We start from the raw sequence: 22,826 nt of genomic DNA, 5'->3' as shown, positions 1-22,826 counted from the left end.
ACCAATGTAAAAGCAGAGACAAAAAGCAACATGGAGGTTTGCTTTCCTCTGCCCTCTCCCCTTTCCTGGAGCAGGTTCATCAGTGTCTCATGGGAGCGTGTGTGTAGGTGATGTTATACTTTAATAAAAGTTAAATGGGTCCAGGCCAAACCCCAATGAAGACGGCACTTCCTGAGAACTGCTAATCAGGCCCAGGCACAGACTTTTGCTGGCATTAATGATGCAATAACTGTTTTAGTTTTAAGAATGAAACACAACCCCGTTGAATTGTGTTAGAATGACTAGAAGAGCTTGGGATTTCAAACAGAGTCAAAAGTGACTAGAGAACCCAAACAAAAAACAACAAGGAAAGCTGGACCGGTTGCTAGTGACTGATTGTGCAGACACCGTGGCTTGGGGAAGGGTGCGTTGGGATGCTGTCTGTTATGTTGCAGCTCAATACTGTTGGAGTCTGAACACAATGAGAAGAAAATCATCTTCATCCTTACTATCACATAGATATTTTTTCAACTGTGTTCTGTAATAATATTTTAAACCATTGCAAACTGCATGTTATGCCTTTTTAAAAAAATTGCAAAATAGGTAATTCACATAAAGTGATATAAGACTGACATCCAGACACTTTCTAAAGAAGGATAATTTCTTTTACACTCTGCTGTGCAGTAGCACTGTTTTTTGCATTTAGGGATACAACTTCCTCCATATGGAAATGTATTTTTGATAAGACTGACACACCTTTATCAGCAGTGCTGAATCCAGCTGAGAGGGATTCTGGAATCACCGACAGGTACAACTCTTACACTAGCCCTGCCAGAATGTAAACCTGGTCCCTGAGAAGTCTGACATTACAGGGAAATTGCAGAATGCCCCTCAGAGCTACAAGGATGAGGTGGCTTTTCATTTGAGGTGATCTTAGCTTAGATTTAGTCTGTTCAATGATCATGCTTGCAGAGACATGCAGCACATTCTGATCCTGGCGCCCATGCTGATCTCAGGAATGGTTTTAATTTATCAAACTAAAAAAAGCAAAAGTCATGCTGTTTCAGTTCCACCTAAACTGGAATTGAGGTGGGATATGGGTGCCTAAGTCATTGGGTGAGATTTGGAGTGTGGCTCTTTAGCAACAGGACTGAAAGCACTCAAAGTCAACTGGTGGCTCCATTTTGAAAGCAGCAGACTTGTTAGTGCCCATCAAGCTCCCCTGCAATTTGGAGCAGTTGCAATTTGGTTAGGGAGGTGATTAAACTCCTCCTAAGTCCTGCAAAGGAGGCATGGTGGGAGTATCTGAACATGTTCACATGCATGTTCACTATAATGATAAAATTTCTAGGGCTGGGCCACTGCTCAAAACAGTGTGGAAGAGAAAATTGAAGAATTTGACTCTTCAACCCAGTAAGAGAGGAATTCTCTAGGGAGAGGGGCAACCCTGTCTGCTGGCTCTTGCTCACAGTGTTTCTTTAAAATACAAGAGGTACATACATTTTTTGGTATACAGAGTATACACTATTCCCGAAGCAAGGGTCAGGATCTAGGACTCTTCATGTGTGTTGGAATTTCCTCCTCCCTGGGAATGCACATTCATCCCACTTTCCTTAACAAGAAATGAAATGTTATGATCCTTTGATACCATTGCATTGCAGTAAATCAATGCCAACCAAGGAATTTTACTGCATTCCAGCCTAGGGCAATTCGCTTTGGGAACAAGCGGCTTCTTTCAAGGCTGTGTGGGTCCTGGGGGACCACTCACTCATGTAGTGACAGCTTCAGGGGCTGTGCGCTGAGTTTCTAGTCCACGGAGAATGTGGTATACCAAGGGATGCCTACTGCACTCCTGCAGAAGACGTTGCCATTTTTTTTGCTCAAAAGGCACTGCTCATTGACTTTGTTAGGGCATTTGCTTTTAATGGGAAGTGGGGCTATATTTTTCCCTGGCAAATTAAACTGAATTCACTGCTGTTTATGAGATTCTTGGATACTTCAGTTATGAGCAGCACAGACAAGCTAACAGATAAATATGGTTTCAATGAAATACACTCAGAGTGAGTCTGACCTGTACTAGCACTGTTATATCACATCAGCAGTCAAAGCTGCTGATAAATGAGACTTTGGGAGTCCATCATAGGAATAATTTGCCCCTAAAAGCTGCACAGAACTAAAAAGCCTCCCCAGTCATATGGTGATGCTACACTGTAATGAGACTGCCCCTTTGGATGGATCCTCTTCAGTACTTAACCGGACTTGGGTTATCTTACCCTTCTTCAAGCTCCCTAGAAGGGCAGGGACCAATTCTATAAATGTATGGCTTTTAGAAAATATGTAGAACCGGGCAGTCAGCCTCCAAGAGTCTCCTTTTTGTTTGTTTCCTATACTGTACTTTTATCATCCATCTCATGACGAGGTGGGCATGCTAAGATCTTCTGGAGGCAGAAACATGCTGAGAACGCTGGTTTCAAACACAGTAAACACCAAGATTAAAGCTTCACCTGAAAATATATCTGATAAGAGTCCTGCCCCTGACATGAGCTAAGCAGGTGGACACACTGTAATTAAACAGGCTACCATGTCCTGTTGCACCATATTTAAAACTATTTCCATTAGTAGTTATACAGCCTGGGTGGCAGATGAATTAGTATGTTCTTTTCTAGTAGTGAAAGCAGCTATAACCCCGAGATAAGCCAATGTTTACCAAAGGTTTTCCTGTGTGTTTCTATCTGGTTGGATCTGGGGGAGATTTTGTTTGACTTTAGCCCATGTATTGCTGTTACCTGTACTGAAAAAAAAAATCTAAAACCTGGGAATATAAACTCAGTATCATCATGACAATGCAAAAGTAATGTCATATTAATTTTGCACTGCACGGTCAGTACATTAAAAGCAGATGTACTAATTCATCACAATGGTGAATCCACCGCAATTCAATAGCATGCTGGATTTGAGAAAGTTACAGTAGGGATTGGTTTGATCTAACACCTTTAAATAATGGACCATCTTTTTAATGTGATTTTTCTTCTGCTTGGCAAAAAAAATATTGTCCAGAAACTTCTGAAAAGTGAGGAACCACTATTATTCTTTGGACAATTAAGAGCATAAGAAATACACAGAACAGATATCCAAGAAAATGCCAGAAAATCTTTGGAATATATTTAGTGATCAGGTGGATTCTTATAACTAGAGAAATTTTGGCTGGTTTTACAAAAATCTAGCAAGTCTGCTATGAAACAAACAAATAAGATTTGGGGAATCTTGCACTGCACAGTTGAGATGTTGCTTCTTGAGAACAATGTTTTATTGGTTCCATTTGAACATACTGAAGTGCGCAAACGATCACAGGTTTGGTTCTTATATGCCCAGAAACAGATGTACAGATAATTTCACAGACATGCATACTTTATATGGTTGCAGACAAATACTGTGGAGACAGGTACCTTAGAAAAATCAGATTTGTGGGTGTTCTGGATGTCTTTCCTCCTCCTCAATGAAGTATACAATTCTGCATTGATTTCTGATGGTATTTATTTGACTAATAATACTTTGATCCCTGTGTAAAAATCACGAGTTTTATGCCAATATGTTTGTTGTGAATGAGCGCTGACTCTTCAGCAGTGAGGTGACAGTCTCCCATTGCCAGGTGGCCAGGAAATTGTTGGGGGGGTTTGTGCAAAGTGCTGGCAACTGACAGCTTAATCACATCAGTTGCTTCAAACACACACGGGCAACAAATGGGTATGAAAGGATCAAGCCTATATAAACAACAACAGTGGTATCTCACATCCAGACCTTTCAAGATTCAAAGGATGGACACCCTGTGTCACAAGTCTGTGCTTTGCCAGGTGCATTTTGCAGAGCAAAGGCCAAAAGCTGTACCAAAATATTCTCCTGTGAAGCTATGCTTGAAGCTTTTGAAAATCTGAGCAGGGTCAACACCTGATCTGCTGTCTTCTCTGTAGACCGTCCCTCCAGCTGTCAGCAGAGCCCTGGTATTGTACGTGTAGCACAGCTGGCAGCATGCCGCCTTTGGCTTCCAGCCTGCAGCTGATCCCTTCATCCGACCCACACTGATGCTCCCCAGAATTTGGTTCCCATTCAAGCATTACAGCTCTTATAAAGCCCTTTGTCTTTTTCTGCTTTGGGTGGAGGTTAGCATAGTGCATAAAGGCAGCCAAAAGTATTTAAGTCTGTTCCTTCTCTCATGGGAGAGTGTAGAAAGAAAGGCATTTCCGCAAGATCTTAAGCTCAAATATAATCATGATGATTACAAAGCGGGCAACTCTGTACTTATGCAGTCTCTCACCAGGCAGCAATTAGCAGGTGAGACTACAGACAGCACTGCAGTAGGATGAGGGGCACTGTATCACTTCTTGTTCAATTGCTTCTATTTGCATAAATAATATCACTGCTAATTTTAATGAAATAATGTATGATATTAGTAAATAAGAACATATTGTCAAAATGCAAGCAAAGGAAAAAAGAGTAAATGTACTTACATCAGGCAGAATCCATTTTCAGTCATGTTTGTTGAAAATGTGTTTTGATTTACTTTACCAGGACCTTGGTGCCCGACAGAAAGTTGTGTGAGTGGATTAAGAGGAGATGATAAGAACTAAAATGTGAAATAGATAATTAGTTTTAACAGTGTAAGAACTTTAGAAAGTATGTTTCAATGCTAGATTTTGTAATCCATATTCTTGTTATGCTTGTCATATACAAAATAAGCCTGCCCTTACCGTTACAGCTGTCATGCTCTTTTGCTCCAAACTGCATCAGTTTGCGAGGAAAAAAAAAAACCCAGAATAATGGATAAACATTTATTTCCTGATGTCAGAATTAATGACTGAACATGGAATTTATTTGATGGCACTCATCCATTTAGCAGGAATGAAAAGCTGTTAGCTAAGATACAATCAAACTGCGTAAGGCCAGCGCACAGCCGAGACCCTTCGGACATTTTTTTAGGAGCGTATCAAGACATTTCCATGTGTCCCTGCTCTGTGAGACCAGTACAGTTGGTATGACGCTATCTTAAGTGTATGACCCTTTCCTAAATCCTAGGCCTGTCATTTCAAAGGTGCACGTCAGGGTATAAACGAAGAATGATCTCTAGTATGGACAACTGTTGTGGTCCTCTGTGGTATCCAAGCCCTTGCGATGGCGAAGGATTCCCTGTCACCGGTGTGTGTTTTGTTCTTTGGTTTCTTTGACTTGCACGATTGGGTAGTCTATGATCGCTATGTTTTAAGACAACAGGGAGAGAGGAGCATCTCCTTGTGGGTTCCCAGTTGTGATGGACATTTATCTTGGGTGAATTGCTCTGCAGCTGCCTGCCTTTTTTTTTTTTTTTTTTGACAATAAGGAGAGCCTGGACCAATTCTTAAAGCAAGAGCCTATGTTTTGGATAGCCAAAGCTAGCAGAGGCAAATCCCATCCTGTATTACCCTGAAATTAATCAATCTATCACCCCTGTCTCCAAGTTCAGATCTGCTTTTGAAAAGTCCTGCAACTTTGACACTTAAGGTTTCCTGTGCTGCGTGCCATGACAAGTAATAAAGCATTCAACACATACAAAATTATGAAACCATACAGGAGAAAGTTAACTCTCAGCTGTGTAAATGTTGCAGGACAGGAAGCAAAAGTGATTCTGACTGTGCTTGGACTGTGAATCTGCTAGGAGAGAAGACTTTTTTTTGTGTATAATATCCACATTTTAAGCATAAGGATGTTTTTCAGCTCCAGTGCCTTGGATGTAGATGAATTCACTTCTGTACACATATCAGTAAGTGGTAATAGTCTGTGAATGAACACACGTAGCAGGGTTTTTCAGAAGACTTTGCAGATGTCTTTCTTACATCTGCCTCTCTGATTTACTCCCTGCAGGTAAGATGTGTGACAGTTCTCCATGTAAGTGTGATTGGATTTCTTCAGTCCTTGGCACAATCCCATCAACCTCCGATATCTCTTATGTTTCAGGCAAGTCTTTGTTGTTTCGGTTTCAGGCAGAATCACTCAGCACAATCTTACAGTGTAGCCTGTCTGGACTTCTCTCACTTTTCCTCCTATTTATTTCCCTCTTTAACGGGATTGAAGTCGACATACACTGAAGCAGAGAATGGTTAATTCTAGTAATTCTGGTTGTCTTTAAGTTATGACAGCTTTGCCACCTTCCTCATCTTATATGCATGAAAAATCACTTTCTTTCAGTGTGGAGAATTTTTTGTTTCTGATATAAACACTTGATTCATTTGCTTTAAACCACTATCTTCTTGTAAGCTGTTCCTTACTGACTTTGGTCTCAGCAGTAAACGTGTTGCCAGAGGTAGCGTTCTGATCTCCATCCTCCTAATCTGTCTTTGTTTTTCTGTTGTCCTGGGGAGTGGGAAAGGGAAGAAGGTATAGCAAAACAAATGTCATTAAAGTTGCAAATACTGAGTTTGGTTTTGTTGCTTATTTGAGTATCATCGTGTTCCTGTCAAAACTGTGCATTGTACCCTGTGTCCTCAGAGCAATTGCTGATGCCTCTCTGACCTTGTTGCAGCATTTCAGAAGTCTCTCTGGCTGTGTTTTCAGAAAAGAAAACCAACAACTTTCATTATAAGATTCCACTGAAACCAGGTTTTATTTTTCTGGTTTCCAGTCATATGTTGCTGTGATTGTGAGTCAAATGCTTGTAGGGCCTTTGATGTGAAGCTATGAACAACATTGCTTTAAATAGCAAAGAATTTATTTGTATTACATCTTGGGTCTGCAGCTCACAGTCAAGTAGTTGTACGGGAGCCGTTCGCGCATCACCAGAAGCAGCTCATGTCAAGGAGAGTTGCCTTTCCCTTTCCCTGCTGGAGGGCAGGAGGTGCCACGCAGACGGGCCTGTGGCTTGGCATGGTAGCTCGGTGCCTGCGGTGTCACACTGCCGTGGCATGTGAAGACACTCACCGCCTTGGGTGTGTGAATACCACCCATCTCCCTGGCATCAATGTTGGACTGTCCTGGTGCTGCGGGGAAAGGTGACATACAGGCACAGGTAGTCACATCACAGCGGTAACAGAGGGACGGTGCCAGCCGATGACTGCCATTCCTGTCCTGTAATCCACAGCAGGAGTGCTGTGGGACTGCCATAGGAGGCTGATGATGCTCAAAGTTTGCTATAACATAGAAAACCTCAACTGCTGGTTAGGATGTCCCTAAACCACAGTTTTATACAGGTTGGGAAAGTATACTGGGAAAATAGCGTAACATGCTTTTCCTGTTCTGACAGTCTTAGGAATCTGCTTTTAGATGCCATTGAAGGCAAGATAGATGGGCCTTTGGTTTGATCCAATAGTATTTTCTTTTCTCTTGTATTTTCATGTCATTTGTACTTAGCCAGAGCCCTACTTTTGAGCAACCTGGTCTAGTGGAAGGTGTCCCTGCCCATGGCAGGGGGGTTGGAACTAGGTGATCTTTAAGGTCCCTTCCAACCCAAACCGTTCTATGATTCTATGATTTTGTGAAACCTGCTTGACACTTGCTGGACTTGCAAGGATGCCTCTTGAAAACAGTACTACTGCTGAGCAGACAGGAAGGGGTCGTCGCTTTAGGATTAGAGGGTGTTCTGTTCAACTCTTACTGGTATGTACAGGGGGAGGCGAATAAAAGTACTGAACACACAAAAGTTTGGAAATGCGGGTACCGGTGTGATGTGTCAAAGCACAATGAGAAGCTTTTCTGAAAGTATTGCTAAGCAGGCTGAAATCAGCAATACTGTAAAGTGTGTGAGAGCCTGATTTTGTGAGATTAACAGTCCCATTTTCTGTCCAAATAGGTTCAGATAAATTCATTTGACTACTGAATAATTATACACTGCTTATCTGACTGAACTTCCAGTCCTAAAGATTCAGCGTTTCTGGAAGGTTTGCTCAGCTATGGAAACCTTTAGTGAGACATTTTAACTGCAAGAGCACAGGCAACATCAGCTGATAAAATCTGCCATTTCCAGGTCTCTAGTACCACATAAATCTTTTCTTCCTAGGGCTCCAATTTTTAACACTTTCTCTCTACTAGGAGATTGATCTTGTTCTTGTATTTAAAACAAGGACTATTAATGGGCTATTACGGAATGTTAGTTTAGGGTCACTGATGCACACAACTTTACTTTGTTGCAGTGAGAAAATGACATTATGTGTATTTGTAATAATAAAGAACAGCTTTAATTCCATGCCTACCACAGAAAGCATACTATAACTAATATTCTATCCAAAGTTAATCACACTAGATTTTGTTTTAATTAAGGCAAATATCATGCCCTTGTTTAATGCAATTGTATATATTACCATTAATAAATGACTTGAATTTTCTTTCACATTTATGCTGTTTGTAGAACAGTATCATCTTACTTTTAATATGTTGATATCTTGGAAGTCTTTCCGTTCTTAGTGTAGTCTGAAATTTGGCTAAACAGCTGTCTATTGAATCTTTAAATGTCATGACACTAAAACGTAGGCAAAATTTGACTGTCGTGTTCCTTTTTACTTTTTTCCCATTGGTGCTGTACCTGGCATTGATACCTGCTCGGAGCTTTGAAATGGCCATGTTTCTCTCTGTATGTAGTTAAATACTCTTCAAGCTCTTGATTGCTTAGCTATACCGTAACTAGGAGTTGCACATCTGCAAGCCCATAATATTTGGCAAAGAAAAAATATGGATATTTAAGTGCTGCCATACCTGAGCTATGCCTGTGTCTTTCTGCTCTCTCCCAGGCTGCATTCTTTAACGCCATTCAGTTCTTCCTGACTTTCTTCATCAGCTCTTCAGAGTCTTACTCAATTCTTTCCAACTACCCTTGCCACCTTCTTGTTCACCTTTATAGCCCATCCTAAAGCTGCTTGTGGAAAGTGCAGCTCTGCCATTTGCCGGAATACAAATGCCTGCCTGCTTTCTGCGAGGACAGCAACGCTGGGCAAGCATCCATGTGGAGTAATCGTCAACAGGCGTCATCAAAGGTGCAGGAGACCTTGACTCTGGAAACCACTTGTAAAACACCCATTAAGATCACTGAGACCCAGGGACACTCAGTCTCACTGATACATCGGAGCCTATATACGTCTGTAAGTTTAGGTATAGGGTTTGTTTCATCAATTTAAAAATGCCAGTATATTTGTTGCATTGAGATTATACCAATGATTATGTTATGTATCCAAAGTATGTTTTATCTATGTTATTTAAGCTTAATATATGTTTTATGGTAGGAACTGGATGAGCCTTTATGGATTTTCAGTGTTTCAAAACAGAAGAAGAGAGAGGAAATTTTTGTAAGAAATGGCTCCAAACATAAAAGTTTCCGGATCAAGAAAGCTCTGAAGTGTATGCTTCATCTTAAATGATGAAATGGGGCATAAGCACACGCCTGGAGCTGAGCATTGCCTCAATACTGTTACAGAAATAGGCACTGTGGAAAGCAGGGTGATTAAAATTTTGAGTTCAGTGTTTTGGGTTTCCCAAATTAAATGCTAGAACTGGACGGAAAGAAGTGTTATTCTGGAGGTGCAGCGAGAGTGGTAAGGTTTGACATTTGATGAACCTTTAGGCTACTCAGAGTGGGAGCATAAGTCCAAACTCAGCACAAGCTGGGAAATGCTACTTCATCCAAAGGTAAGACACAACAGATAAGTCGATTGGGGTCATGGTGCCATGGGGAAGAAAACCTCTCCCCAGACCCTGTCGAGCAGCCTGCAGTTGCAGGAGCTGCTGTCTCGTATGGGAAGCGAATTTGATTCGTCTTCCTGCATAAAGAGAGGGCCGCCCTCAATCCTCACGCTGTGAAGCAAACTGACTGTTAGTGTGGTCCGTACCTTATTTTTGTGGGGAGCTGTTGCTCCAGACCCAGCATTTTGTAGAGGGACTTAGCAGGTATGATTCGTTAATTGTTTCCTTGGAGGGAGCAGCTTACTGCTTGTACCTCATCACTAGGAAAAGAGCAAGCATTCGGCCAGGGTTTCTGGAGATGTCGACAGCCGACTGCCTGAATGGTGGTCTGTGCCAGAACGTGGCAGCGTGACATACTGCTGCGTCAAGCAATATAGACATACCCGTGATGGGGGAATGTCGTTGCCTCCTTATAGCCCAAGTGAGCATGTAGATACCAGACTTCACGTTTATCTTGCTCTGCTTGCTAGTCTGTTAGCTTATTCCTCTTTCTTTGAACTGCCTTGAAGATTGATAGTATAAAAATAGTGGTGCTAGTGGGAGAGAAGCAATCTCAGTTGTAAGTGGTGAAAGAGTTTAACGGTGAGAAAGTCACCCCCAGTCCTGTGAGCCGGTGGGAGATGGTTGTGGCAGAATCAGGCTGAAGCTGGTGAGAGCTGTCGTTGTGGCACACCTTCTCAGATGCTTCAGTCTCCGGTGCTGTCACTGCTTGTCCCCTGCACCCCATAAAAGCTGATAAACTGGATCAATGCAAGCTTTGGATTAGGCAGCTTATTGGATTCAGTGTGGCAAAGGGAAAGTGATGGAGCCAGAGCACAGTTGCTCTCTAGGGCATTTGCAGTGTCACAGGTATCAGGCTGTCACATCAGCTGCTTCTGTTGAGCCAATGTGAGGACAAAGTGAGTACTGAATGGGCAGGAGTGCTACTGGTGGGGGGACAGAGTACGTGGATGCAGTGAGGCCACTTTGTAAGACGTGATGTCACCTGTGCACAGATCTGCTGAAAGTAGGAGCTAGAGTTGCTGGCTGTGGCATGGAAAATTATTCACACACATTAAAATTCTTCACTCAGTATGTGATAAAAGGCAGCCTGTAATCTTGCTGTAAGGTTTGTGGCCAGTGCACTATGGAGTCATGAAGATTCCAAAATATCTCTTGATGTTAAGAGCTGTGGAATTTTTTTTGCTTCCATGGCTTGAAATGGACATAGTCCAGTGAGCTTCCTCGCACATTGCAAGAGCCATTTATTTGCTAGGGGTTTTTTTGGATAATGTTGAGATTCTGTTTCTGGAGTGATGCAAATGATTTCTGGCTTTGCTCTTGTGAACTAAATATTGTTTTTCAGAATCTTCTGGATTATTATTAAGCCAACAACTGCATATGATAACTATATACATTAACAACTACATTTACAGTAGTATATGTATGATATAATTTTAGAATATGTCTTAAAGCTTTCTGTCAGTATGTCTCATGTTCTTACTTGGGTGATTGTTATTTTACCTTCAAATTAAAGTAAAAATAAGATATGATCAGAGTCATGATTTGTCATTCCAACTGGAATTAGTCATTGGTCATCAAGATGCTAATCAAATTACCTGTTTCTAAAGAATTAACTTAATTTTACTAATATGTATGAATAGTTTCCAACTCTACCAAACTCTTCAACAAATTCTGAAGCTTTGTTTGGGTTGGATTCATCTTGCCCAACTTCAGGCATGCTGGTAGTCAGGTGCCTCGTCTAGCCTAGTTGCCTAGGCTGCTGCTGTAAACAGTGGAGAAGGGTATGTCGCCAGAAGATGCGCACTCTGCTTATTTCAGACCTCCCTTGTAAGCGGGATCAGATCACTGTCAGGGTGCCCATCTCTCCCCACTGCCTCTAGGTCTGGACAAGTTTAGGGTGACATGTAAATCTGGCACCTTGGCTGGATCAGTCCCCGTAGGCCCATGTTGCTGGGAGAAGTTGCTGTGTCCCAGGTTCAGCAGTGGTTCCCTTGGGTCAGGACAGCTACTGGAAAGGCTGTCGTGATCCCATGGCATCGATGAGCTGTTTCTGTGGCATGTGGCTCAGGCACAGAAATAAAACAGAGTAAAGTCACTTCGGAAAAGCCACTCGGAAGGTGGCTCTGGGCAAGAGCATGGAGGGTCTCCCTGGCAGAGTGGGCATGGAGGGAGGTACAATTTCATTGGTGCAGCTCTGCTGCCAGTCCCCTGGGGAGTTAAACCTCAAGATTTACCCATTTAGTAGGTATGATGTCTGAGCCTGTGGCACTGATTTGGTATTTTTGGTTGCCCCAAACCCTCTTGCTTTCTTGGCTTTGTTTTCGGCAGCACTCCTGCTAAGAAGCTCAAGCCTGGGGCCCCTCCGGTGCCGTAGGAGCGGGGTAAACTCGCTCCCCTTCCCCTGCCGGCTTCGGGCACGGGGCGGCACGGCGGCTCCGCCGTGACAGGCACCCGGGCTTACACGGCCGGACCCGGGACACGCGGGGCCGGATGCAGAGCCCGGGGGCAGAGCCCGGCTGCAGCCCGCGGGTGGGATGTGCCGGGGCGGCGGGGGCGGTGCGCGGGCTGCGGGGGGGGCAGCGGCGGCGCCCGCCCCCTCGGTCCCGCCCGGCCGCGGCCGCGGTGCCCCTCCCGGGGCAGGGGCAGGCGGAGCGGGGCGGGGGGGACCGGAGCGGGCGAGGCGTGATCGCCCGAGGCCCCTCCTGCCTGCCGGGGAAGCCTTAAAACACCCCGGCGAGGCGCGGAGCCCCGCACTCGGGAGCCCCGACCCACGGGCAGAAGCGCCTCGCTGAGCCGAGAGCCGCTCCGCTGCAGCCGCCGCCGTGAGTGCCGCGACGGGGCGGGCTTGGGCTTGGGCTTGGGCTTGGGCTTGGGCTCGGGCTCGGGCTCGGGCTTGGGCATGGGGACGGACACGGGGACGGACACGGGGACGGAGGGCGCGGGGCGGCCGGGCCGGGGCGCGTCTGGGGCGACCGCGCTGCTCCCGCCGTCGGGGCAGGTGCTGACGGCGCTCTCCCCCGTCCCACCCCACCGTGCAGATGCAGGGCACCGTGAGGCTGTGGGTGTCGGTGCTGACTTTCGCCCTGTCGCTGCTGGTCTGCCTGGGAACGCTGGCAGAGGCGTACCCCTCCAAACCGGACAGCCCCGGCGAGGACGCCCCCGCAGAGGACATGGCCAGATACTACTCGGCGCTGAGGCACTACATCAACCTCATCACCAGGCAGAGGTAGGCACTGCGGCCCGGCCAGCATCCCCCTTTCCCGCTCCCCGGGTGCCTTTTTCCTTGGCGAGGCTCAGGGGTGGAAAGTGGTGTGCCCCCTCGCACCTGGGTGTCTCGCCCTGCTTACCCCACCGACACGGAGAAAGACGTGGTGCACAGACTCCCTTTAGAGCGACAGCCATGCACCCCTGAGTCACCTCTGGGTCCGGAGCTGAATTTCCACCATCCAAGTTGGCAGAAGGGGCAGGGGTGTCGATGCTGCCTTTGCTCTCTCGGCCCGTTCTAGCTCTGGCACAGACAGGCTGTCAGGCAGGAACGTGAACCGCAGGGCAGCGTGCACGGGGAGAGCCCCCCAAAAAGGGAGAGAAAACATAACTAATCTGGGAGCTGGAGAGAGTTAGATAGGGCAGTAGGAGCAGTTTCCCACTTCTGTTGCTGCCACCGACTCTAGTGAAGATTTTGATGAGAAAAAGTACCCCTCTAACCTTGCTGAGGAGCTGTAGTGGTCCAGATGCTTTGTGGTTTTGCTTCGTGCAGCTGTGAGTGCCAAAAAACCCACTAGTCCTAACAAAAACTTGTCTCAAGACCACAAAGCGAGAACCCAAGCCCAAGCTGAAAGAGAAAAGAGCGTGACCCAAACCTGCCTGGCTCTAAACTGGCTTTCTGGGGATGACTGTGCTTGTTAAAGTAGGGGTAAAGGCTCGGTCTGAGAAAAGTGCAAATTATTATTAAAAAAAATCATTTTCTTTGGGATCATCTGTCCAGTTTAGACTGTGTGATTAATAGAAGTTTCCTCTGAGGTCCCTGAACAGTATGTGACCCAGAAGAGCTTTGACATATTTATCTATTAGTTTAATATGAAAACCAGATGAGAGGTCTAAAATTAGGCTTTCATTTGTCCCTCTAGAAGTCTGAAGAATTAAATTAGAAGGGAGGCTATCGTGTAACTGAGAGCTTTCCCAGCAAACCCATAACATTGTCTGCCAGTGCACTAATAGCATAACACAGATGAAGAGGCTGACAGAAACACAGTTCTTCAGTCCTGAACTTTTAAAGCAATATTCACAACTTGTTCATGTGTATGGCATGTTTCTGTGTGATGGTCTGTGCTCGGATAACTTTTTGTCTAGATTACTGCTAAAATAATCTGATCCTCGAGTTCCGCCCCGCTGCCCTTTTCCCTTGTGTGCGGTGGGATCTCCAGGCTGGTCTCTCATCTCTTCTTTTGTTTCTTTCATCTCTGATTTCAAAGGTGGTTCCTGTCCAAACCCAGGTCATATTTAAAAACAAACAAAAGCCCCAAAACAAACCAAATGACCACTGCTTCTGTATTCAACCTCCACTTGCTTTAATGTTGACTGTGTAGCTTTTTTTCCTCATTTCTGGGGTGCAAGTACATGGAGAGTGAGACTGCTTTCATTCTTCTGTGTGGATTTGGGTTTTGAAATGAACGACAATAGTTATTGTTGCTGATGGATGAAACAATGCAGAATTTAAATTTTGTTCTTCAGGTTTCACCTAGATTCCCCACCCACCCCCTCATATTTAAAGGGAACAGAATTGACCTGGAAGTACAAGAAACCTGGCAGAAAAAAAACACCACAGTGGCAACTTCATGATAACATTTTAAAGTTGACTACATAGGTTAACTAAAAAAAAAAAAAAAAGGTGTGCTCTTTCCACTGTGTGGTGAATTAACAGTGCAGAAATAAAGTAATTGCTGCCTCCGTTTGGAAAGCTTAACTGAACTCCTGGAGGTTCCCCATTTCGGCAGTGACACAGTCACTTGCAAAATGAATCAATAACTTCTGAAGCATTTTGGACTGGTCTAAGAATCATTTAGGCTGTTTCAGCAGAGGTGCTCGAAGCTTTCTGTCTTGTTTCAGCTTTTTGCCCCTGCCTTTTGTGCTTGGTGCTGCTCGGGAGCCCTGTAACAGGGGGGAGATGAGGGGTCTGGAGGCTTGCCCTGCTCCTCCTGAGGGTGTGTGAGCAAGCTGTGCTCGGCCTCTTACCAGATCTGGTGCCTGCAGCCTCGTCACTGTGCAACTGGTGAGATGGAGCAGTAAGAGCACGCTGGGAAAGGATGAGATTGATGCTTTTTTCTCTTCAGGTTAATCTCTCTAGTCTTGTTTGATGTTTTCGTGATTATGAATAACCTCCTGGCTTCTGCTTCTGACTCAACCAAAGCATTCGAGTGTCATCCCCCTCTGAGCTACTGTGACCCACAGGGTCTTCACCCCAGGTCCCATGAAGCTTCTTCCTTCCAGACCATCTTTCTTCTCTTGTCTTTAGCCCTTGTCTGTGTGGCTGCTTTGCTCCCTCTCTCCTTTGAGATCCTTCTCCTTCAGATCCATCTCACTTAGCTTTAGACATCTGTACCCGTCAGCTTTATACCCCTTTGAGGTTAGCTGAGGGAAACAGGTACTTGTAGGGTGCAAGTCACCAGGCCTGTTTCAGACTTCTTGTTTTGGATGAGATCCCTTGTTCCTTAGGTGCCAGGTCTTTATGACTTTATAAAGAGAGCCTAAGGTGATCAACACAGATGCAGACTCCTACCCTGCAGATGTCTGTGTGTCTTTGGATTAGTTCCACCTCTGTCCTCAAAACCCGTCCTGTGGTCCTTGCCTCATACCCCTCTACTGCACTGTTCAGGGGGCTTTTTTCAGAGCCCATCTTTCCTTGAATCGCTCCTCCTTCTGCTACTTGGTACTACCTGTACTCCCTCTTGCCAACAGGCCCTCTTCCTTATGTCCCTTGTAGTTTGCTCTTGCATCTGTGGCTCTTCTGTGCTGTAGCAAAACAGTAAGGCCATTCCTGCTGGAAATAATGGCTTGAATCATAGGCAAGGCAGAGAGTATGAAAGTGTGTCTGACTTAGGCAGTACTGATGCTCCTACTTCATGTCAACACCCTTTAATGTGGAAGGGAGCAGATCTTAAGAGCTTGGTTTTTTGGGGCAGTTTTCTGAATCAAGCCCACAAGATGCTTCTGAGATCCCTCAGCTCCCATTGCCAGCCTTGGACATCAATGATGTCCCAAGACCCAAGTTTTCATAGGAAGCTTTGAAGCTCTCTCACTGAGTCTGAGATACTATGTCCCTAATCAGAATAAGTACATTTACTCTTCGATCCCTTTGACTTCAGCTGGAGTTGTGAGTTATCAGCCTGCCCGAAAAAAGACCTTGATGTCTCAAGCTGAGCATAAAACCTGACTAGGTATTTTCACAAAACTTGGAGCCTCGTTCTTTTAAAAGTGTTTCCCAAACAGCGAATAAAGGCCTGGCTTTCTGTGTTCACATTGTCTCAGAGCTGGGCAGGGTAGGCAAGGAGCAAAGCACGAAGCAGCTGGAGCACAGATCTCCCAAGGCATTTGCATCAGTAAGAAGAGATTGACTTTGTCCATGGCCTCTTTTTGTTATGGCTGTAGCATGGTTGTTTCCCAGTGGCAAAATTATGGGGCAGACAGGAGGCTCAGGCATCTGACATGGAAAGAGCAGCTGCTCCTTGGCCAGCCCAGTTGGTCACAGTTGGCAATCACCCCGTGTGCAGCTTTGCTATGTGAGGACACGGTGGGTCCATCCAGCACAGGTAGCAGCACTGGTCTAGCCAAGGCGCTGAAGGGACTCATATAAAAGGTATCTCCCCAACACAGTTGTCTTCATGATTTGTCCGAATCTCTGCACTCTGGAGAGTTGCTACCCATTTCTTATTCAGACAAAACTTTCCAAGAGATTTGTAGGAGTTTTGCCTAAGTGTAGGCTGTTGGAACAAGTTGTTGATTTGTTAAATCGATTTCTTTAAAACAGCGGCAAATTAGATTCCCCCTCAGTTGAAGTCCAGGTCACATACATATTAATTGGAATAGGGAAATAGAAAGAAAGAAATCCCTTTGTGGTGATGGAGTGCAAGGTATTTGATTCAGCATCATGCTTGATTGCGTTATTGTAATAGCATTTTACTATGTCTGGCTGGTTCTTTTCAGATACCTGCTTTCAGTCAGTTTAGATTAAGAAATTTACTTTAAAATTCTGAAACTGATGCTTTGTCTTTCTGTGGCACAGGTGATGTACTAAAACGATTAAGGTAATGTAAAAATACAAAAAGTTGAATAAAATGATTGAAAAGTGAGACATGTTTCCACTTTTCAGTAAGTCATGCCATCAACAGGTAAAACTGCTAGCTTTTGAAATGTAGTTTGGGAAGGTTTTTTGGTTTTTCTCCCCCAAAATTTACATCAAGTCATTGGAGAAACATCTTGATAGCAGTGGATAAAATCTAAGTCCTTAATTACACCTTTGATTTCTCCGGAATCAGAATTTCACTCAAGTGGCATTCACAAAGCTGTTATCTGTTAATGTACTTTGTGATTCAGACTAATTACATACACAAGTTACAAACCGTGATCTTCATTCTTTCCAACCAAGGGAGCATTTGCTTATAGTTATCGCTCTTAGGCTAATGAATCCTTACAGTGAAGAAGTGTCTGTCAAGCTGGCTGCTCATTGTTGCTTCTGTTTCCTCAGGAAAAGAGAGCAAATTCCTTCCCAAGAACCAGGAACTGCAGTACTTTTAACTGCTGAGCAACGTATACAGGATTTAAAAAAACAAGAAGCAATAGAAAGACAGCTGCTGCGTAAATATAGGACAAAGGTAGCCGGTGATATCCCATTTAATCGAAGAAGAACTCTGATTCAGAGTTTTCTCTCCCATGGCCACGTAGTTCAAAAGTGATGATTACCGTGGGATAGCTCAGTTTTTACAACCTAATGTGCTATGTGTTGGGCAGCCCCAAATGTACTAGCTATCTTAAAAAATCTTGGCTGGTTCCTTGGATAATATGGCATATCTGAGTTAGTTTTCTATTCACTTAATAGGTAAAATTGACTCCTCATTTACAATACAGTAGCATCTAAAACAATGCGAAAGTTAATGAGATGATGGAACTAGGTTTGTAGGCAGGAATGACATGCTTGGAGGCCACGTCATGCACAGCTTCCTTCCCCTTCCTCCATGCTCACATCAGTAAGGTGCAAGGCCTTAGAGTATCCAGGAACAGCCATTGAATTGAGAAATATTCAGTTTCTCAATACTGTCATGTAACATGATTATGGAAAAAATACATCCAAAGAAATACTGAAGAGTGAACATTTTCTCACATGGCTAAGTCAAGTTAAGTTAAAATACTTGCTGGAAAGTTGTCTTTATGTCTGATCTATTCAGTTTTTCTGAAAAGATTTGTTTAATGGCTCCGTGCTTAGTCTTCATTTTTTAAAAAATGACATATACAAAAATACACTTTTTTCTCTTTCCTTAGATATGGAAAGAGATCAAGCCCAGAGACACTGATCTCAGACCTTTTGTTGAGGGAAAGCACAGAAAATATTCCTAGATCCAGGTATGTATGAAGAAGTTTTGTGGTGGCTTTCACTTCTCATTTAGATTTAACAGTTTCATTTGTTATCAATAAATATGTTTCACAGGGATAAAACATATGCCACCAACATCTGGGTAAACATGTCCTGAAAAAACATTTTTAATTCCTTTTTTGTTAAGAGCTAGCACCATCTATGAATGCAAGAAATGCCTTACCAGATATAACATAGTCCAAACTCCTCATTTCCTGATTTTGGGAGCAGGCCATACCTGCTGTTTGGAGGAAGGGAAGCATTCCCACAGCGCTTGCCCCTTACTGGGCTTTGTTACACAGAATCGTACGCTGATGCCTGATGACAGATGAGAGCCCCAAAAATGGCATATTTCTACTCATTTGCTACTCAAACAGGATTAAATTTTTCCTCTAAAGATGTATGAGTGGTAAATATGCACATACGTTAACTTAGACACAAATGCACGGCTATGACTGGTCTTTAAAATACAGTATTTCACATTGGTTTTGTACCTAATATTTTACAAAGGGAAAAAAGGCTTTTATATTTCCATTTGCACTTGGTTTAAAATAACAGTGGTGTTTCAAGCAACAGTGGGATTTCAAATGTACATACTGTATTTATCTAGTTAGGTAATGACATTTTAGCTGTAATGTAAGATTCTGTAGTAGTGACTACAATTTACACAGCTAAAAGTAAGTATGTTGAAACAGTAAGACATGGGGCGTTTTTGTCTCATGAAAGAAAATACCGGTTTTAGTTTTGCTTACAATCAAGCACGAATGAGCTCAGTTTAAGCCTTTACTGATAGCCTGAAGTTTGCTGATAATACTTCTACTGCAGAAATAAATGTTTTATGCAGGAGTCATCTCAGGAGTCTACAAGCAAATGCTCTGCATTTTCATCAGCTGTGCAAAGGCTCAATTAGACTAGTTAAGTACTTAAGCAGAATAGCCTGTAGCTCTGAACTTAGGGCATGATCTTGTCCCTGAAAGGTGACCAAAATTTCTGCTGCCATCAGGGGAGGTTGTCCATGAGACTTGCGGTTCTGCCCGTAGGGAGACCATTGACTTATGGTTTGATGACTAACCGCAGCTGTGGGGATGCAGTTTTCTCTGCAGATGCTTATGTAAAAAACTGCATGGAGTGCAGTGAAATGTATTAGACTATTCTGCGTTTGGTAATGACAAGGCAGAGCCCCCACATAATGGGAAATTTCCGCTGCCGTGAATTTGAGGCAACACACAGGGTAGTACAAAGTCTAATACTCTCTGTAATTTTCACCCCTTCATAACAAAACTTTATGGTTATTATTATTGTTTCAATAATGCTATTTATAACACACCAGGGAGCAAAAACTCATGAGCAAAGTAACAAACTAGTCTGCATTTAAGATCAAGAATTGATGAGAAACAGATTTTTATTTCATACCCCCTGTAACAGCACTTTAAACTGAGTACGGTATTTGTCATTCATCGATGACAATTATGGGAGTACTGGGAACAATGATGTCTAGTTTCCTATGGATATGTTTTCTAGGATAAAACCCTCTATGGATGCTGAACCCTGCTCTAGCATTTTCCTCCATGTGAGGACATAACTAAATCTTCTTTCTACCCACTCCTGTGTTTCATGGCACATCAGGAACTTAATATCTCTGAGATATCTGTATCTCCCTCTGACTTGGTTGAAATCGTCCAGGGGGTTTGAAAGCTGGTAGGGAAGTTAGGGGCGGACAGCTGGACACACAGCAAATATGCCCAGGTACAACACAGCTGCCTAAGCCTTCCTCCTAGAGGAAGCCAGGGTGGTAAAAAGGAAAGGCAGGCTGGTACTATTCTGAAGTTAAATTAATGAAATACATGTTTTAGAAATAGTTATATATGCAGCCAGTTACGGAGCAGATGTCATTTGCACTCAGTGAATCAGTGAGAGACAGACACACTTCATGAGTTCTCGGGACCGAACTTTGTAACTAAACATTGAGGTATTAATAAACAGCTTAACTGTATTCAGCTTGGCTGGCCTGGTTTGACATTTTGCTTTTGCTGACTAATATATGCCCCAAAGTATTTTGCAGTCTAGGTGTATGTCTGACCATATGAAGAGAGTTTAGAGAGATTCTTATAGAAACCAGTTAAAATATAGGAAGTTAAGGAATAAAAAAAGAAGGCACCTTGACCTGAGTACAAATAACTTCTTATGACAAAAACATGTCATGTGGCGTGTTTCTGATCTTGTCGAGCCTGTGGAGTCATGAGAAAACCTTTACAACTCAATAACAGGATGAGTCTCCCCTACTACTGCCTCTTTAAAAGTTAGGTATCTAATGTGAAGTAGTTGTCTAGGCTGCCTTTGCAGTCAATCAGAGGGATGGGTATCTCCAAAATGAGCCTTCCATCTGAAAATGGGCAGGATCAATTGTCCTCTCAAGGTGTCAGTGTCTCCCCAGTGACTGTGAAGGAAGACTAGATGCCCAACTTTTAGATGGCAAAAATTACGGCAAATGCATGCCCTCTAGTCTCTCTCCATGTTCTCCACTTGTTGACTTACTTGCTGTGTAGACAGAACAGCTATTTGCAAGCAGAGGACCTCTAGATCAAATCCTGCCCTCAGCACCCCTTTCAACATGTATTTCAAATGTTTGATGTTGAGCAGTGGAATACCACAATAATATTTTAGGATGGTGGCTGTGGACTTCAGTTTTGTTTGAAGGTGCTAACAGCATGACGTGTTTTTTTTGTTGGGTTTCTTTTTGGCTCAGTGAATTCTCTTTGGAAACTGTTTACTCCCGAGTAAGAGCAAAAAATATCTCTATTTGTATTTCAACATGTCATAGTTTTATAGCTGAATTTCATGAAGTGCTTCTTAATGGCATAAAGCAGCTTTGCAGTGAGTCTCAGTGGTGTAAAAACACTCCATCTGGGCAGCAGTATGGAGGGGCAAGTGCTGGAACCAAAGTATAGACGTTTGGCCAACCAGGATGCCTCTGCTTTGATGGGAGTTGCATATACAATCTTCGACTGCAAATATGCATATGTATTCCTTATTACTGCTATTATTAAAATGAAAAATTTAGGTAGTTCTAACTTTGGATTTTTCAGAAGGGGCTTTAAAATGTGTTTAATGGGTTTTTTTATTCATAATATGTATTGCAGGTTTGAAGACCCTTCGATGTGGTGATGGGATTTTCAGCACACCGTCAAAACTTTTCCTAGTTTTCAGTTCGTACTCCACACCTCTGAAGCAAATCATAGCGTCATTCCCAGTGCATGCAGCCATTGTACTGAATTCTGTAGAGTTTTTCCTTCATCATATTTGTATATACCTTTATTTAAATAAATTATTTGTGCATTCCAAAATATAACATACTAAATGAAAACAAGCAACCCTGTCATTGGTATAGCAGAGAGTTGTTTTAAACTATTAAAACTGAATTATAACCTCCCTTCAGTCTGAAGTAGTATGGACAACAATAGTGTCACAGTTATTACAGTAATTAGTGTGCAAAGTAAGATAAAGACATCATTTATTGTAGCCTCAAACTCAGCTCAGCTGCTTGATTTATACAAACCTGTTTAAACTAATTTATCGCAGACTACATAATTTAGGAAAATAGTGTTCTGGGAGGCGATTTTTCAGAATCACCATACTAAAAACTTACTTAGTACTTACATTGACAAATATATTAAAATGAACAGCATTTTCAAAATACAAAGGAATAAATCACTGCTCAATTCTGCTAACTCCTCAAAACTGGTTTGAAGCTTGGCTGTAAGCCTGAATTAGGAATTTTAAATGAAACAGATGTAAGATTTTTGTTTTGGCAATATGCAAAGCAGCAGAAAACAATATCTAAAGTTACTCATAAAACAGGACAAATCTACAGCTATTTGTGCCAGAAAACAGACATTTAACATTGCGTAAGGGCTTGTAAAGGAGCACACTGATAAATCACAACCCTTTGGGTACCTGCACTCTGAGCCTGTCTCATTTGGAGTCATTCATGGTTTCTATTTCCCCCACAAGAAGGTACCTGGAACAGGGACAAGGGGAACTGTCTTCAGTTTTTAATTTTCCTTTTTTTTTTTTAATTTTATGAATTTCATCACTAGCCTAATGAGGGACTTAGACACAAGGACCTCTGAAGAAACCCTCAAAATTTTTATTCAAAGTAACATCATATAATGGCAGCACAGTACCCTTGTTCTTAAGTGTATAAGTTCGTTCACTTATACTAAGTGTGTAAGTTAGTTCACAGATACGTATCTTGCAGTATGGTCAGGAACCACACTGGGCATGACACAAATGCTGGTCCTTGGTTCCTGATATTTAGGCAGAACTGCTTTTATATAGATACTGTAACTAAACACTCACTGAGCAATAAAGCACATATAAAAAGTTCCAAATAGGAGAAGAATCAGTGTGAAGGTTTAATGTATTTACATCTCATTCCCGCCTTTCAAAGGTTTCCGCGTGGCTCTTGCCCCCAGGGGAGATGCATCAGTGCAAGTACGTTCCAGATTTCTATAAATGCACGCTGTGT

General features: G+C 43.1%; 1 protein-coding gene across 1 annotated transcript; it reads left to right on the top strand.

The window, feature by feature from the left end:
* Positions 1 to 12,427: 12,427 nt before the first annotated feature.
* On the top strand, positions 12,428 to 21,728 carry NPY (neuropeptide Y). The gene is made up of 4 exons (XM_076332325.1): positions 12,428 to 12,497; positions 12,714 to 12,901; positions 18,208 to 18,288; positions 21,439 to 21,728. The coding sequence occupies exons 2-4, from the start codon at positions 12,714 to 12,716 to the stop codon at positions 21,461 to 21,463; spliced, it is 294 nt and encodes a 97-aa protein (XP_076188440.1). The 5' UTR covers positions 12,428 to 12,497; the 3' UTR covers positions 21,464 to 21,728.
* The last annotated feature ends 1,098 nt before the right edge of the window (positions 21,729 to 22,826 follow it).

This window comes from Aptenodytes patagonicus, chromosome 2 (genome assembly GCF_965638725.1).
Source record: "Aptenodytes patagonicus chromosome 2, bAptPat1.pri.cur, whole genome shotgun sequence".
Classification (NCBI taxonomy): Eukaryota; Metazoa; Chordata; class Aves; order Sphenisciformes; family Spheniscidae; genus Aptenodytes; species Aptenodytes patagonicus.
Note: the sequence above shows the minus strand (reverse complement) of the source record. Positions and strands in the feature narration are given on the sequence as shown.